The 14,201-nt window shown below is 50.8% G+C and overlaps 6 protein-coding genes across 6 annotated transcripts; 2 read left to right on the top strand and 4 right to left on the bottom strand.

Moving 5' to 3' along the window:
- Positions 1–1,380: 1,380 nt before the first annotated feature.
- On the top strand, positions 1,381–2,871 carry J7T55_014005 (uncharacterized protein; the record flags this gene model as incomplete). The annotated part of the gene is made up of 2 exons (XM_053140934.1): positions 1,381–2,800; positions 2,861–2,871. 2 exons carry the CDS (start codon positions 1,381–1,383, stop codon positions 2,869–2,871), a joined length of 1,431 nt encoding a protein of 476 aa, XP_052996341.1.
- A 501-nt stretch (positions 2,872–3,372) lies between these two features.
- J7T55_014004 (uncharacterized protein) lies at positions 3,373–5,022 on the bottom strand (the record flags this gene model as incomplete). The annotated part of the gene is made up of 1 exon (XM_053140933.1): positions 3,373–5,022. The coding sequence occupies one exon, from the start codon at positions 5,020–5,022 to the stop codon at positions 3,373–3,375; it is 1,650 nt and encodes a 549-aa protein (XP_052996340.1).
- Positions 5,023–6,066: 1,044 nt separating this feature from the next.
- Positions 6,067–6,910, bottom strand: J7T55_014003 (galactoside o-acetyltransferase; the record flags this gene model as incomplete). Its single annotated transcript, XM_053140932.1, has 3 exons — positions 6,067–6,424; positions 6,501–6,737; positions 6,807–6,910. The coding sequence occupies 3 exons, from the start codon at positions 6,908–6,910 to the stop codon at positions 6,067–6,069; spliced, it is 699 nt and encodes a 232-aa protein (XP_052996339.1).
- A 483-nt stretch (positions 6,911–7,393) lies between these two features.
- On the bottom strand, positions 7,394–9,183 carry J7T55_014002 (uncharacterized protein; the record flags this gene model as incomplete). Its single annotated transcript, XM_053140930.1, has 3 exons — positions 7,394–7,515; positions 7,750–7,768; positions 8,281–9,183. The coding sequence occupies 3 exons, from the start codon at positions 9,181–9,183 to the stop codon at positions 7,394–7,396; spliced, it is 1,044 nt and encodes a 347-aa protein (XP_052996338.1).
- A 1,159-nt stretch (positions 9,184–10,342) lies between these two features.
- Positions 10,343–12,783, bottom strand: J7T55_014001 (uncharacterized protein; the record flags this gene model as incomplete). The annotated part of the gene is made up of 5 exons (XM_053140929.1): positions 10,343–10,543; positions 10,608–10,890; positions 10,959–12,416; positions 12,459–12,502; positions 12,664–12,783. 5 exons carry the CDS (start codon positions 12,781–12,783, stop codon positions 10,343–10,345), a joined length of 2,106 nt encoding a protein of 701 aa, XP_052996337.1.
- Positions 12,784–13,178: 395 nt separating this feature from the next.
- J7T55_014000 (uncharacterized protein) lies at positions 13,179–14,129 on the top strand (the record flags this gene model as incomplete). The annotated part of the gene is made up of 2 exons (XM_053140928.1): positions 13,179–13,211; positions 13,269–14,129. 2 exons carry the CDS (start codon positions 13,179–13,181, stop codon positions 14,127–14,129), a joined length of 894 nt encoding a protein of 297 aa, XP_052996336.1.
- Positions 14,130–14,201: the final 72 nt, after the last annotated feature.

Raw genomic sequence — 14,201 nt, 5'->3', positions numbered from 1 at the left:
GATGGCAGGGACAATTTCCTAGCCTAGAAAGTTCCGGAGGGGCTGTCGAGTAAATGCCTGCATGGTTGCGGTAAAGACGGCTTCAAAACGCGGACCCGGGGGTCCACCTTAACCTCACCCTCTGGGCAAGCCGTCTGTATTGGATGGGCATAAGTCTCCGCCCCCTTTTGTGTCGTTTTCGGAGACAGGGCCGGCCTGGCCATTGATGACGTGGATGAATGGATGGAATATGTACTACTGTGTTTTTCTACTTTGCTATGCTGCAAAGAACCCGGCAACGCTGGTTTGAGGCATTCAGGGCCGACAAGTCGTCTGCTTCGTGGGCCTGGGTGGCCATGTGTATGGAACACTATGTACTGATCATATGGAATGTCGGGATGACATAGAACGGATAGGAGGATTTCCATGTCTGGGAGATGGCACAAGTTGACGGCGGGCTGTAGTGTGTGGCTGCAGTGAAGACTTATCTCATCTTCAAACTCTCGTGGTTCCTTGGACAGAGAGACAATTGTGTGGAAATTCCAGGGGCGTTGAAAGGAATGGAAAGGGCCGGTCTGGCAGGTTTGGCCATTGACCATTGACAATTGGTCCCTATGATAGGGACAATCAGGCAGGTATACGCGGTGTTTTCTGCGCACGCCTGCCCATACTTCGGACTGCACAATAGGGGACTGCGGTAGAGAGAAGTGGAAATTCGAAATCGGTTTCCTGTCAGAGACCCCCAAGACTTGATTGTGTTGTCATCTGTGCCGTGCAACGCTACTTCCTGGTTGAGTGATGAAAGATGAATAAAGGAAAAACAGGGATTGTCAGAAGGCAAAACAACGTCCCTTCCGCCTTAGTCAAATTCGAGACATGTTGAGGTGAGAGGTTCTGCTCTGTGGGCTGCCTAGCTAGGGAACAAACACATCTTTGAGCCCTGTTGAAACTCATGATGTTGATGGTCTCTCTCTCTCTCTCTCTCTCTATCTCTCTCTCTCTCTCTCTCTCTCTCTCTCTCTCTCTCTCTCTCTCTCTCTCTCTCTCTCTCTCTCTCTCTAAAAAAAAAAGGAGGTCGGAGCGAGACCACTGCTGCCTGCCTATGCACGTCCATAAAATCCTGTTTCAGGCGAGGATATCTTCACTACAAATCTATAGCCATCCGCTCTCAATTTCTAACCTTCCACTTTTCGCAGCGCTGCTATGGTTCATTGGTCGAAAAATGTACCTTGCTCTTCTGTACTTCGCTTAACGCGGTTCTTGACTTTAGTCCGCCCTAACATGCCCTCGCATGAGCACATTGACTTGCTCGCCAACATTCAAGTCAAGTGTAAGTCGCAACGGTAACCTGAGTCTCGTACGGTGAAGCTGAAATTGTTTTGATAGCAGCATCCTTCGTCCATGACCCAGCAAACGGCGCCGGATATGCTATCATCACTCCCAGTCGAGCTGTTGACCAATGTGGTCGATCAACTCAGCTGGATCGACTACATGGCTTGCCGACTCACCTGTAGGCGCATTGAGGCGGTCACGTCCCCGTCCTTCTCCCGCGATGCATTTACAACATGCTGTATCATACGCACGCCTGAGAGCATCCAGACACTCATTGACGTATCGAAATCACGCATGAGTTCTCATGTCAAAACCCTTGTCGTCTCGACGGAAGTTCTCTGTTTCCCTAATGAGTCTTTCAGTGACCAAGACGCCTTCATTTCAACTGGGTGTGACAGAGAAATGCTCACCGAAGCCCTTCAAAATCTGCATTCGATCCAGACGGTCCAGCTGCGTACCATATCTCCTTCTCGTTCAGTAAATATGTCAGCAACGCCTCGAGATCCGTCTCTGAAGCGGAGAAGCTTTGGGATGAAGAAGATTATTTTTGAGCAAGAAAAGATGATGGGATCAGATGGGAAGATATTACGTCCAACTTTGGCAGGAAACTCCCATTTCAACAGGCTCGGCTTCCACTCTACACTTCTCGCTCTGGGCAAGGCCAATGCTCGCCCGAAAGGACTAAGCATTTTCGGCATGGGAAGTACCCGCGATCCTATATCACTACGCATTCCGCGGTGCATTGCACTGTCAGCAATTCCGGTCCTCGCGCGGCTGGAGAAGCTTGCTCTAGATGTTTGTCCCGGCACTCATAAAGGTTCAGTCTCGAACCCAGCCTACCCGCGGGTGGAAAATCGAGTGGTTTCGACCCATGATCTGCGCAGCTTTCTGCAGCATGTGCCTCGCCTCAAGTCGCTTTGCCTCTTCCTCAACTGTTTTGAGAATCAGGGCGATGGATTCGTTGAGTGGTTGGGGTCGGATCCGCCTCCTGAGGGGCTCGCTTTGGGTTTACAGCCCAGACCATCCCCGGCAATCACCTTCAACTACCTTCAAGCACTGACCATCTGCTTTATCCGGGGAGTGCGCGTGCAGGCTATGCTTTCTGTCTTGCGCAAGTTTGCACCGACACTGGTGATATTGCAGCTTGAAGGTGTGCATCTGGAAAACAGTCTGTCAGATCACGCGTCGCCGCCCAGTGCTCCGGGCAGCGTTTGGGCTGAACTCTTGGAACACATCAAAGCCGAACCTAGTCACAAGCTGTGGAAACTGAGTCTTTTAGAGCTGATGGAAACCGACCACGCCAGTCCCGCGCCTCTTGAGTCTCGAGCGCTCCGCGAGGTGACGTTCGCCGTGGGACAAAAACAGTACGAGAATTGTAGCTATGAAGGTCGTGAGATGGGGAAGGCGGTCGAAGGCATGGTACGTTTGCTCAGAGGTGACAGTTCCTGGACTCCCAGCTTCCGGGACGGAAGGTTCGAAGTTACAGGAAGTAAGTATGGATTCGGACTCTTGACTCTTGACACCATTGTGCTGACGTCCATGTCCATAGTCAAAGCCTAGTGGACTCTGGATCGCCCCAAGCCGGCCTGGGAGTGTTTTGATTCGAATTTGGACTGTGCGCTCTTGAAATCTACGGGACAAAAAGGATAGGTAACGGAGTACGACACAGAGTCTTGCATGGATTTGCACGTGCATGTAAATCGTCTGTACAACATGACTTGCGCACTTATTGATAATTAGAGATGTGTGAGGAGAAGAGACAGGCAGCAGAACTGGGAGCATGCTCGGCTAGGTGGATTGAAGATCACAGTTTCGATAGAAGAGCCAATCACACGAGGAAGGATCTTGTTCTCAAATGAGCAATGGGCACTACAGAACCTGCGTATGTGAGTTGGCCTTGTTATGCAGAACTTTCTGTCTCTGTTGATATTTATGTGCTTATCATCATTTGGGTTTTTCCCATCGCGACTAGATGTAGAGACGGAGGCTGTGCTTGTAGTTATCTACCATCCGAACATCGTCGATCAACCCATACCTTCTTGGCCTATGGGCAATCCGGTCTCAGCTATGCCACACGCGCGCAAACTCTCTCCCGACGTCCTGGTGCCGCTGGTGGCTGACAATCCACCTCAGAATCCGGCGCGAGGGCTCATTGAGGTAGCGAGGGTGCTGCTCCAATTTCAGGAAGTACTTGAACCACAATTCCCTGTCGGCTCGGGCGCCGAGCCAGTAAATGCGAAGTGCGTCAATTAAATGTAACACTTTTCTGCTGTACATCGTCACATGAGCTTCCTCGGTCCTGTGGTCGTCAGAACGAGGCTGCAAGATCGTGGGCATAAACTCGCTAATCCGGAGAACGAGTAGGGAGACTGGGAGCAGCCGTCGGAGCGCGACTTCTGGGTCCTCCATGATGGCTTCGATGTGTAACTTGCATGTGTCGGGCCGCTGGAAGAGGACTTGCATCGACACTGTGAGATGCGTCAGGTTCGCGAGCACGGGAAGCGACGTGAGCATGGCCGTCGGCCCAAGTTGGCAGTACTGGACGCAGTCGTTCTCCCAGTCGAGACTGAGAGTTCGGATGCCCTGGCCTGTGGTCGCTAGGAAGCGGTTGAGATTCCAGTGGTCCGGCAGCTCCCTGGTGCAGGCGCCGGTGCATGTGCGGCTCTGGCCTGCATAGTGCAGGGCGTGCAAATACTTCGTACTGAACACGGTTTGCTTCAGACTCATGAGATCCCACTGAGCGAAGCCCCCGCCATTCCGTTTGAATGTCGTCAGCGACTCGACGTACTTCTCAACGCCAGTAGACTCCGCTCCTGAGCTGGGCTTGATAGTCACGAGCTGAGCAACCCACTTCCCACGGGGCTGGATGAGCTCCAGCTGCTTGAGAGCAGGATGCTGGCCGAGGTTGGATGGTTTCAGCCAATACAGGATGGAGTAGCTACTTCTTTGGAGCCTCATATCGACCTCGGGCTCAAGCGGGATGCAGATGCTCAGCTTTTCGAGGTGTTTCAATGATTGTGAGCTGAGTGGGTAGCTTCTTTGCCACGGACTGCACGTGGCTATCGACAACGCCCTGATCGCTGGCACGCGTTTCAAGATCTCGTTCAGAGCCCTACGGTGTATTGCAACATGGAAGTACGAGTCGTACCACCTCATGTGTTGTCGATCGCGCGGCATCGATCGTCCGAGTGGACGAGCTGTTCGTCTGATGAGTTCGGTCGGGGTGCCCCGGTCTCTGTTCAAATTCTCAGCTCCCGAATAGAAGGCGTAGGCGAGACACATCAGGACTTCATGAGGACAAGAGACCTGTTTAACTAGGGAAGCGAGTGTTGGCTGGAGCCGGAGGGAGCTGAGGAAGTAGAGGACCGATCTGTACTTCCGCAGATGAGCGCATCGGTACAGAATGCTCGTCGCGGGCGCGTTGAGACGGCGGCACGTCTTGGTGAGGGCGATTAGGGCCTGCTGCCTGGCCCTACTGTGTCGGTCGAGCGTGTACACCTCCCAATCAGCCAGGTCGTCAGTTAGCACCCATGACTCGGCAAAGTTCTGGAAGATTCTGAGGAGGATCTCTTGTGGTAAGTCGTCGAGGTAGCGTTTGGATAGGAGTTTTGCGAAACCCTCGATCAGGCTGTCGTCGATGCTTTGGTGTCGTTTATACGCGAGACCGTTCATGCAGGTCGGGACCTCGGTGATGGCCCTACGTTTTGCCATGGCGACGACGACGACGAGTGAGTTGGTCGGCTTTGACAGGACTGTGGAAGAAATCAGTTGCCTGGGTCTTTGCTTGTACGGATGTGTTTTGGACTAAATGACGTTGACATTCGGGTGCTTTGAATGTAAGAAGTTAGGTATCACCTGGCTGCAATCCAAATAGACGTGCTAGCAGTGCGCTGGAACACCAAGTCAACAGATGAATTAACTCCAGTTTGGGGATTTGTGACTCGCATCGGCCATTTACTCAAGTCCTACGAAGATGTTTGTAGCTGACTGTTTCAGTTGTGGCAATTTACAAACGGTGGAGTTAAGCTCCCAAAAGCTAAATAAATAATGGTGAATTCTGGACCCATTTCAATGTTTTTTTTTAAATATTTTTTACGACATACAGTTAATCTCGACATACACCATTTCAGTGCATCAACCCGGCCGCATGACAGACGACGCGGTATGAATTTGACGAACTCTGCGGCAAACGAGATCTTCCGTCCATATTTTTAAAACCCCTTCTTTCATTATCTAGGATATGTGTGGAGGGCGAACAGCGATATTCGACCCATAATAACTTGATGAGGACTTTAGCTTCTTTACACTCAGTTTCGCCCAAACTTTACAGCCGCTAGCTTTTTGGGCTCTTCACCAGCATCTACTGGTTTGAATCTAAATCCTGCTGGAACGATCCACACAGAATCAGACGCAGTCAACCGTGGAAGGTTAAATTAATTCATTGCGTTCATTGCAGGACTCGCTTGTTCTCTTGACACGTGGACACAGGCGGCACAAGACACTGGTAACTTACATTACGCTTGTCAATGCTTGCTACTCCCGGCTTTTTTTTTTAAAAAAAAAAAAAAAGAGAACCCGAGGTCAGCTTCCAGCAGAGGACGCTGCGCCAGAAAAGCCTTAGCAAGACTTCGAGCACGGTCTATGGGCAGTCATGACTCTAAAAATCTATTCGAGTTCAGTTCTACCCTCTGAGCAAGCTAGGAGCTAAGTGTCTAGCGTCTATGTGTAATTCAAGCACCGGAGCTTAAGAGAAATTCATGGCTCCGGAATCGTCTTCGAAGGCTCACTCTGGGTCGATTTGAGATCTGACACCGGATCCACCTTCTTCACCACCCTAGCAGGATTACCAATAGCAACCGAGAACTCCGGGATGTCCTTGGTGACGATGCTGCCGGACCCGATGGTGCACCCCTTTCCTATTGTCACACCGGGCATGATTGTTACGTTCCCTCCAATCCAGCAGTCGTCACCGATGGTCACCTGGCCCGCGTACTCGACTCCATCGCGCCGCGACTGGACGCCCGTCTCGTGGGTGGCAGCGAAAATGGACACGAATGGCCCGAACATGACCCTGTCTCCAATGCGCACTATGCCGCAGTCGAGAATCACGAGACTGTAGAAAATTAGACCAGTTAGACTGTGAGACTGGCCAAGTTGTTGAAAATTTTGAGGGTCCGGAGGTCACGTACTTGAAGTTGGAGTAGAAATTATCTCCAAGGGTGATATTGCAGCCGTAATCGATGTTCACAGGCGGCTCAATGAAGACACCTGTGCCGACCTTGCCGAATTGCTCCTTGAGCATCTTCTCCCGGTCTGCGGTGAGTGACTCTGCAGTGGCGTCGTCTGGGAAATAGTGGTTGTACTTGTGCATGAACTTCCGCGCACGGAAACGGCCGTCCGCCAGCTCGGGCGCCAGGGCGTCGTACCTGATCTCATGATGTCAGCAACTCTCCTGAAAGCAAAACAGTTCATCTGTGGCATGGTAATAGTCATACAGGACACCCGATATCATCTTCTCGTAGTCATCGCACCATGGAGTGTTTGCTAGTGTCCTAGCATACTCTATAATCGCAGGGTCTTTCTCCGTTTTGGCAGGCATTTTGTTTTTGGGTGACTGTGTACAAAGCTACAGTAGACAACTGGATCAGGAAGTTACTTGTCGAAAGAGAGCGGTGAATTCTGTCTCTCTACTTATGCTTACGCAAGTAGCACCTTGACTTCACTATACAGGTACACAGCCGCCCTGGTGGAGGACACTTTGTTGGAATGACGTCCCGGCGGGTAAAGTCCGGCAGCTTTGGTCTTAGTGGCCGGGAAATTTTCGGCGAATTTACGTTTCATCTTGTGATGCAGCTATGGTCGGTGTGAGGACTTAAAGATTTGTGATGTCAGGTTTTCTTCTTTTCAGAGAAGTAAAGTACGTAGAAAATGCTCTAATTCTCGGCATCTAACGGAGATAGAAAAAACAACAGCTGAGGTTGCGACGCTGTATATGATACTTCAAAGAGTAACTTCCGACGGGGGCGAAGTCTTATCAGGCAGGGATAAATGTCTTTGGCCTGCTGAGTATATTTAAGTAGGCTCACGAGGGCGCCTGGAGCAGTGAGCCTGGGGCTCTTGTCGCTGCACCACTTTTGCTGGCATCATACTTTCCATTGGTGTTGCCCACACCGTTACCAAACCGCCCATCCAGCGACCTCCTCGCTGTCGTTACAGCACAGAAAGAGCATCTCATTGAACACGGGGATGCATTGTTAATACTGGAGCCCGCGCCGTTGCAAAGGCAAGAGAATTGAACGAAGGAGTGATGATGTTGAATTCCAGTTTACACAACAATTGATATGTCTAGACCGGTAGGTTTACTTTAATTAGGCGTCAGAACAGACGAACTTCCTCTTCTTCTCCTTTCATTAACCAACTTTCATTCCAAGAACTTACAATTACCAATCCGATCCTCCTGAAATCCATACCATCATGGGAGAGCTTTTCCAGACGTAGTAAGTGGTGTGTCTTGATACTAGGTGTGACCTGGGGAAAATACCGGCTTGTTCGGACAAGGATTAGCCACGCGTCAGATATGTCTGAAGCATTCGGAAAGTCATGTATCGCTTTGAATGAAATGAACGACTTGTCTCCAGGTAACTTCGTCAATGATACGTCAACATTGCAGCCTATTTCGATCTCCCGAAATATTCTGCAGCGCATCGCCACGTATCCCTCAATTCGATCCAGGCTATACTCTACAATATTCCACGTATGGCGGCGAGGAGTATACTCTGGAACCATTTGGTAGAAATTGTAGGACCCAGAGAAAGCTTGCGTGTATTTGACAGGGAATGGTGATGATGCCCAGCTGAAGGATGGGCACGTAAAAGACCCAGCGACAGCAGTACTGTGAGACGCACAGGTATCAGACACGTTCCAAAGAAGACTGGCCATAAACAACCGATCTCTCCAAAGTCCACACACAGGGGCGTCACCTAGCAGGGCCCCAAATGCTTCTTGAACGCCGGATAGTGCAGCGAGCTTGTCTCCCGCATTGGAAAGCCTCCGTTGAGAAAATTCCTCGACCAGTTTCAGCCAGTATACAAACATGTCTGTGTCCTGTGCGTCGTTACTTAGTCTGGATGTCACGATGGCACGCCTGACAACGTGCCGCCATCGGATATCATCGGTGGGATCGTGATCAATCGGATTGCTCTCGGTGCTGCTTGACTCCAGGCATGTCCAGCTCAGCTCGTCTTTGCCGCACGAGAGGATCCGTCGAGACAGCATCTCCTCCTGCAAGGTCCACCCGCGGGTTTCCAGGATCGGCGTCTGCCTACTACGGCGGGAGTCTTTCAGGAGTGGAAGTGCCATCAATCGGTTGCCAAACGACGCCTTCGAGCTCTCCCATTTTCGGCCATAATCTAGATCCTGTATGCCTTTTCGGACCCGCTGGATATGGAGGTCCAGTGGCACGACTGCGCTGCAGGGCCATTCTCTTGTTGTAAAACACCCATCAAAACACGTGGTGGCGTCCTTGGCGGCAATGGTGAACCAAGCATTGGCGTAGATATTCCGCATGTAACCAATCTCATGTCTCAGGTCGTCTTCTGAGTCCTGCAAGATGCACAGTGCATCGATCCAAAGGAATCGTAACCCCATCTTTCGGGTGATGGTGACGGCATCTCTCATGGTTTGGGGAAGCGTGTCAAGGGGTAAGCAATCTGTGTACTCCGCAATGTTCGACGAAAGCAGTCGGATGTTCTGGTCGGTTCCCCAGCAGTACGAGAGAGCAACGTAAGGCACAAGCTCTTCATTAGTGATGTAGAGGCGAGGCGGAACCGACTCGCTACCTACGTCGATAACTCTTGTTGGAAGGGTTCCCATATTCTGACGACGGCAGGATGAATGTCCGTTGTCACACCGTTGCAACCAAGTCTTTGCGACCGCGAGGCTTCTCTCAGAGCCGTTTCCTCTAACATCTGAGGGTGAATTACTAGTGACGGCGTCGTTCAGGTCCTCTGATATTGTCAGCATCTCTGGGTGGGACAAGTTTGCAGAAAAGGCGACCTGCCCGAGACAAGAGCTAGTACAATGAGCCCAATTTTGATGCCGCACCCCACCGCCAGTACAAACTGTAGCCCATGTGTTTGCAATTCCAATGTAACCGGCAGACCTAGTCCCAACTCCGTTCCAATTTGCCAGCGGTACGCTTCAGTGCTGTTCAAGCACTTCACGAACAGCTGACATAGATCGCACCCCTGCTGTGCTGACATGGCTAAGGCAGTCTTATCTTTGCTGTGCTCAAATGAATAGAATAGGTAGTGGCTGTCTTGCCTTTGAAATCGAACACAGGACTCGCACAAAGTCCTGGGCCAAGTTATCACACCAAGGGGGGGATGATACGGGATGGGCGCACGGAGGACGGAAGGATCGGCTGGTGAACGGTTGGAATTCATTGTAATGAAGAAACTCACACCTAGGCAGATTCTCTAGCGCAAGTGATGTCTGTCAAAGTCAAAAGGCTGAGTGAAGAATCAAGACGTAAGCAAAGACTCGCTGCGATGCACCGTATGCTGCATGACTGCCTAGCTGCATGTCGGACAGCCTGAATGCTGTTCGGGAAATGTATTGGTGCACATGTGCATGTCATTTTTGGTCTTTTGCGTTCGCGTGCAGCTCCTACTCAGTTGCTCGCTTATAAGCTGTCACAGCCCAGGTTCATGAAAAAAGTTAATTGGATGGAAAATTGTATAAAATATTTCACGAGAGGTTTGCTGAGCTTTTGATGAGCACATTACGGAAGTCAGCCACTCTTGTGCAGGATGCTCTTGCATGTCTATTGGCACAATTTGGTACCTTTCGGGTCAGATATAGAAGCAATTTTCATTTTTTATAGAAAAAGGTGTTCTTAAGCTGGACTTCGTCTTTCTCTTACATGTGAATAGAAATGACATTCCAAAGAACTTTCCATTGGTAATGGGCCGAGGGGGGAGGGAAAACGATCTTGTTCAAGTTTAATTCATCAACTTCGATATCCAATGCTTCAAGTTCCAAAAGAGAAGTTATGATTGTGTGATTTGAACAGCTCAGGGACAAACAAACCGTATTCCCCTTGCGATGTGTCGTTTCCAAGAATGTCGGAAAGCACTTCGTCTGCTTCAGCCCGAAGCATCGGGAGATTGCTCAAAAACCCCTGTGCGAGTTGCAGCCAGTCTTTCACACAGAAGAGTTTCGCTCGGATAGACTGAATGAGTTCTGTTAGCTTGCATTTGATCATCATGCTGGCTGGCCGGGTGAGCACTGCTTACCTCCAGTTGCGCCACCGTGATGATTGGGACAACTGCCGCTCCAGGGTCATGTGAATTTTCTCCAGCCTGGAAGCTATCGATGGCACAAGACGCAACGTCATGGAGCCTGATACATGCCTCCAACATCTTTTTCACGTCACATGCATCACCGGCGAGCCCCTTCAGAAACGTGACAAATTCTCCTATTCTGCTAGCATCGTCCTGCGCCGTTGCCGCACCAGGATCCTCGAGTATCGCCGACAACAGCATAAGCACCGCTGAAAAAGGGTAGCACAAAGTCCCCCTGTTTGTCCAACCATATTTTAGTAAATATCTGATGTAAATATGGGCCAAATCGATCACATAACATACCACAAATGGAAAAACGGCTGTGGCGCCAAGATGCCCATAACCTTGATCGTGTTCCGGGCTGAGACCGCGCAAGTAGCCCAGGCATCTTGTATACTAGGCTCTGGATGACTTTCTCCCCGAGCCAAAGTCAGATCCGGTCTGGAGTGCTCAGTAGCCCTGAGACCGACAACGGCCATGTGGACTCTGCTCACAGTGTTGTAAAAAGCGTAGTGCAAAAGGGCGAGGGACAAATGATCAGACTCTGGACCGTCTTTCCATGTCTCTTCTGACAGACAACTCTTCCACGCTTGTAACTGTCTGCTCATCGATTGAGCGTTTACCAGGAGCTCGTCGCGGTTCATATGGACGATTTTATCAGGATGTAGCCGCTCGTGCGCTCTTCTCTGGACGACGGCTAGTTCTGCTCTGCATCGGAGGACACCAAGCGAGCCGTTTTGAGTGTGGAACCCCGGCGAGGAGCTACAATTCAAGTTCACAGATAGCTCCTCATCCCCAAGGCTAGGGCGAAAATCGTACTTTTCCATCGCGTCAACGTCAAGTATATAAGCAAGCCAGAAAGCCCGAAGATGCCTCTCAGCAGCAGTGGGATCGAGCGAAATGTAGAACTTTCTCCGATGCAGACCTAGATTCTGCACAAGACGGGTGACTGCAGCCGTAATTTGCGAGGTCAATTGGACGTCGGCGGTGCATTGCACGAACATAACCATCGCCAGCAGTGCTTCACATGCTGAGACGTCTTTACCCTGAGTAACAAGTTCCGGGAACTTTGAAAACGCATTTTTGAAGTAGCTCCACGCAGTCGGCAATATCACTGCCAGAAAATCGCTGGTGGCTCTGTGTAACATGGCACTGGCGTAGAGTGAGTTCACGACGGCCCATCGAGAGGGGCTATCGACATAGCGATCGATGTCCGCTAGACATTGCTGATCCACCAGGTGTAGCCAGGACTCGGTGGTGATCATGATGCCGTAAGGTTGGAGCTCCTCCAAAATGGGTTGTGTGAGGCTCAATATATGCTGCTGTTGTTTGGGAAGTCTGGCAAAGATTTGGCTGTGGTAAGAGCTTCGGTCCTCGTGGGCCCGCATCCATTCATATTCCGCTCTCGTGTCGTGTGCAAACCCGGCGAGATTTAAATTTACCCAGGCGGGAATCGAGCTCTTTCCCTGTGCACTAGCCGTAGGTCGAAGGCCAAGGTCCGATCCCGCCGGATTTTCTATCTCCAAGTTGGGCTGATCGTCACCGCTCCGCACTTTAGGATTTTGAGAAGTGTTCGTCGAGATAGGGTTGGCAGAGGTCGGCAAATTGTCATTTTCCTCACCTTCGGGGAGAGAGGTGCGAACAAGCTCGTCGCATTCCATTGCCTCGTCCCTCGAGACGGGAACTAGAGCAGGGCCATGCACTCGCAAAGTAGACTCTAGCCTCGTCGCTTGCTTCTGACGATGTTCTCCAGATTTCCCCCTGCAATCAGTCAGATATCATGCTGCAATGTTGAGCGCTCACCAAGCTGGGCTCACTTCTTTCCTGGACCTCTGTGCCTTCGTTCGCTGTAGTCACAAGAAACGTTCCATTTTACACAATTCCCGCATGACGGCTTCTCTCCATCGCAGCGTCTCTTACGTCTCTGGCATTGATGGCACGCCTGGTGGCGCAGATTAGAAACCTCGTCTGTTTGGATGGTAAGTGATCATAGGAAAATGGTACTTACACTTGTAATTCGTTTATTATTGAGCTGATCAGCCATGGGTGGTTGGTCCACAACATCGGGAGTAGCGGTATGACGGTTTGAACCGAAATGTACAGCAGGAGGCAGGGCGGATGCAAACATGGCTCCGGATGGGGCGGGCGGACTTTCTTTTTAGTTGTAGTGCAACCGAGCGACATCCGCCAAGATGACAAACCCAGTTTGGACCCGACAGCTTTTGTATCCGCATTGTGTTTTTCTGACTGAGACACACAACCAGGCACACACGACCTGGGATGGGTGCCCGGCTGACTTACGAGAATTTGTATCCGCATACACAGCCTTTCAATTGCTTATTAGTGGATTTATCAATGGTCCACGATGATGACCTCTACCGAGAGCTTCCACAGCTTGGGCTTATAGATTAAGCCTAACTGCACCAGAGATGACCCAAGTTATAAAGGCCGACGAAGGACGGTGAAAGTCAAGTTTCCATGCACCGCTGCTCATCAACAATTTCACGTCCTCTCTGAGAAAACATGGCCTCCTTCAAGAAGATAATGCTCATTGGCGTAAGGAAGTCCCTGTTCTCTAACAACATTTTGTGGGCATTTGCTAATAGCTTTCAGAAAGGCCTATTTGGGTCTGCTGTCCTTCCTGAGTTACTGAAGGGAGGATACCAAGTGACTCTCCTCAGCCGCTCAGACAAGTCGGATGACGACCTTCCGGCCAGTGTCCGCCGCATCACTGCGGACTACAATGACGCGGCAAGCCTGGAGAGCGCGTTGCAGGGACAGGATGCAGTGGTATCCACAGTCGCTATCGAGGCAATTTTTGGCCAGAAGTCGATCATCGACGCTGCGATCAAGGCGGGTGTACGACGTTTCATCCCCTCGGACTTCGGCAGCCTCACGACGGACCCGGCCGCCAGTCACCTCCCGCACCATGTCGGCATGGTCGAAATCCAGAAGTACCTGATGTCAAAGTCGGATGAGATTGAATACACAATCTTCAGCATTGGAGCTTTTACCGACTTCCTCGTCAATTCCGGCGTGGCCTTCGACTGGGAGCAAAAGACAGCTCAGCTCTGGGGAGACGGGACTAGCCGTATCAGCACCACGAGCCTGAACGGAGCGGCACGAGCCATTGTGGGTGCCCTCAAGAATCCGGGACCGACCAAGAACAAGAATCTGTTCGTGCATGAGCTTGTTGTGACACAAGCACAGCTTTTGAGCCTTGCGAAGAAGCGCGCCCCGCAGGCAGAATGGACCATCACACACATCAACGACCCTGTGGCCGAATTCAACAAACTGGAAGCCCTTGTCAAAGAAAAGCCCGAAATGCCCAATATCATTGCTCTTGTCAAGGCTTCCCTCACGAGTGGCATATACAAAGCGTACTATGAGAGAGTGGATAATAACCTTGTCGGCTTGCCACTTCTGAGTGAGAAGGATCTTGAGGCCAGATTCACGGAGGCCTATGGCCACTAAAGTAGCTGTAGCATAGATAGCTGTGCGAGTTATATCATGTGCACTGATCGAATATTATATGAAAAGACCTCA

Source organism: Diaporthe amygdali (genome assembly GCF_026229845.1).
Source record: "Diaporthe amygdali strain CAA958 chromosome Unknown NODE_7_length_1459731_cov_64_868725, whole genome shotgun sequence".
NCBI classification, from domain to species: domain Eukaryota; kingdom Fungi; phylum Ascomycota; class Sordariomycetes; order Diaporthales; family Diaporthaceae; genus Diaporthe; species Diaporthe amygdali.
Note: the sequence above shows the minus strand (reverse complement) of the source record. Positions and strands in the feature narration are given on the sequence as shown.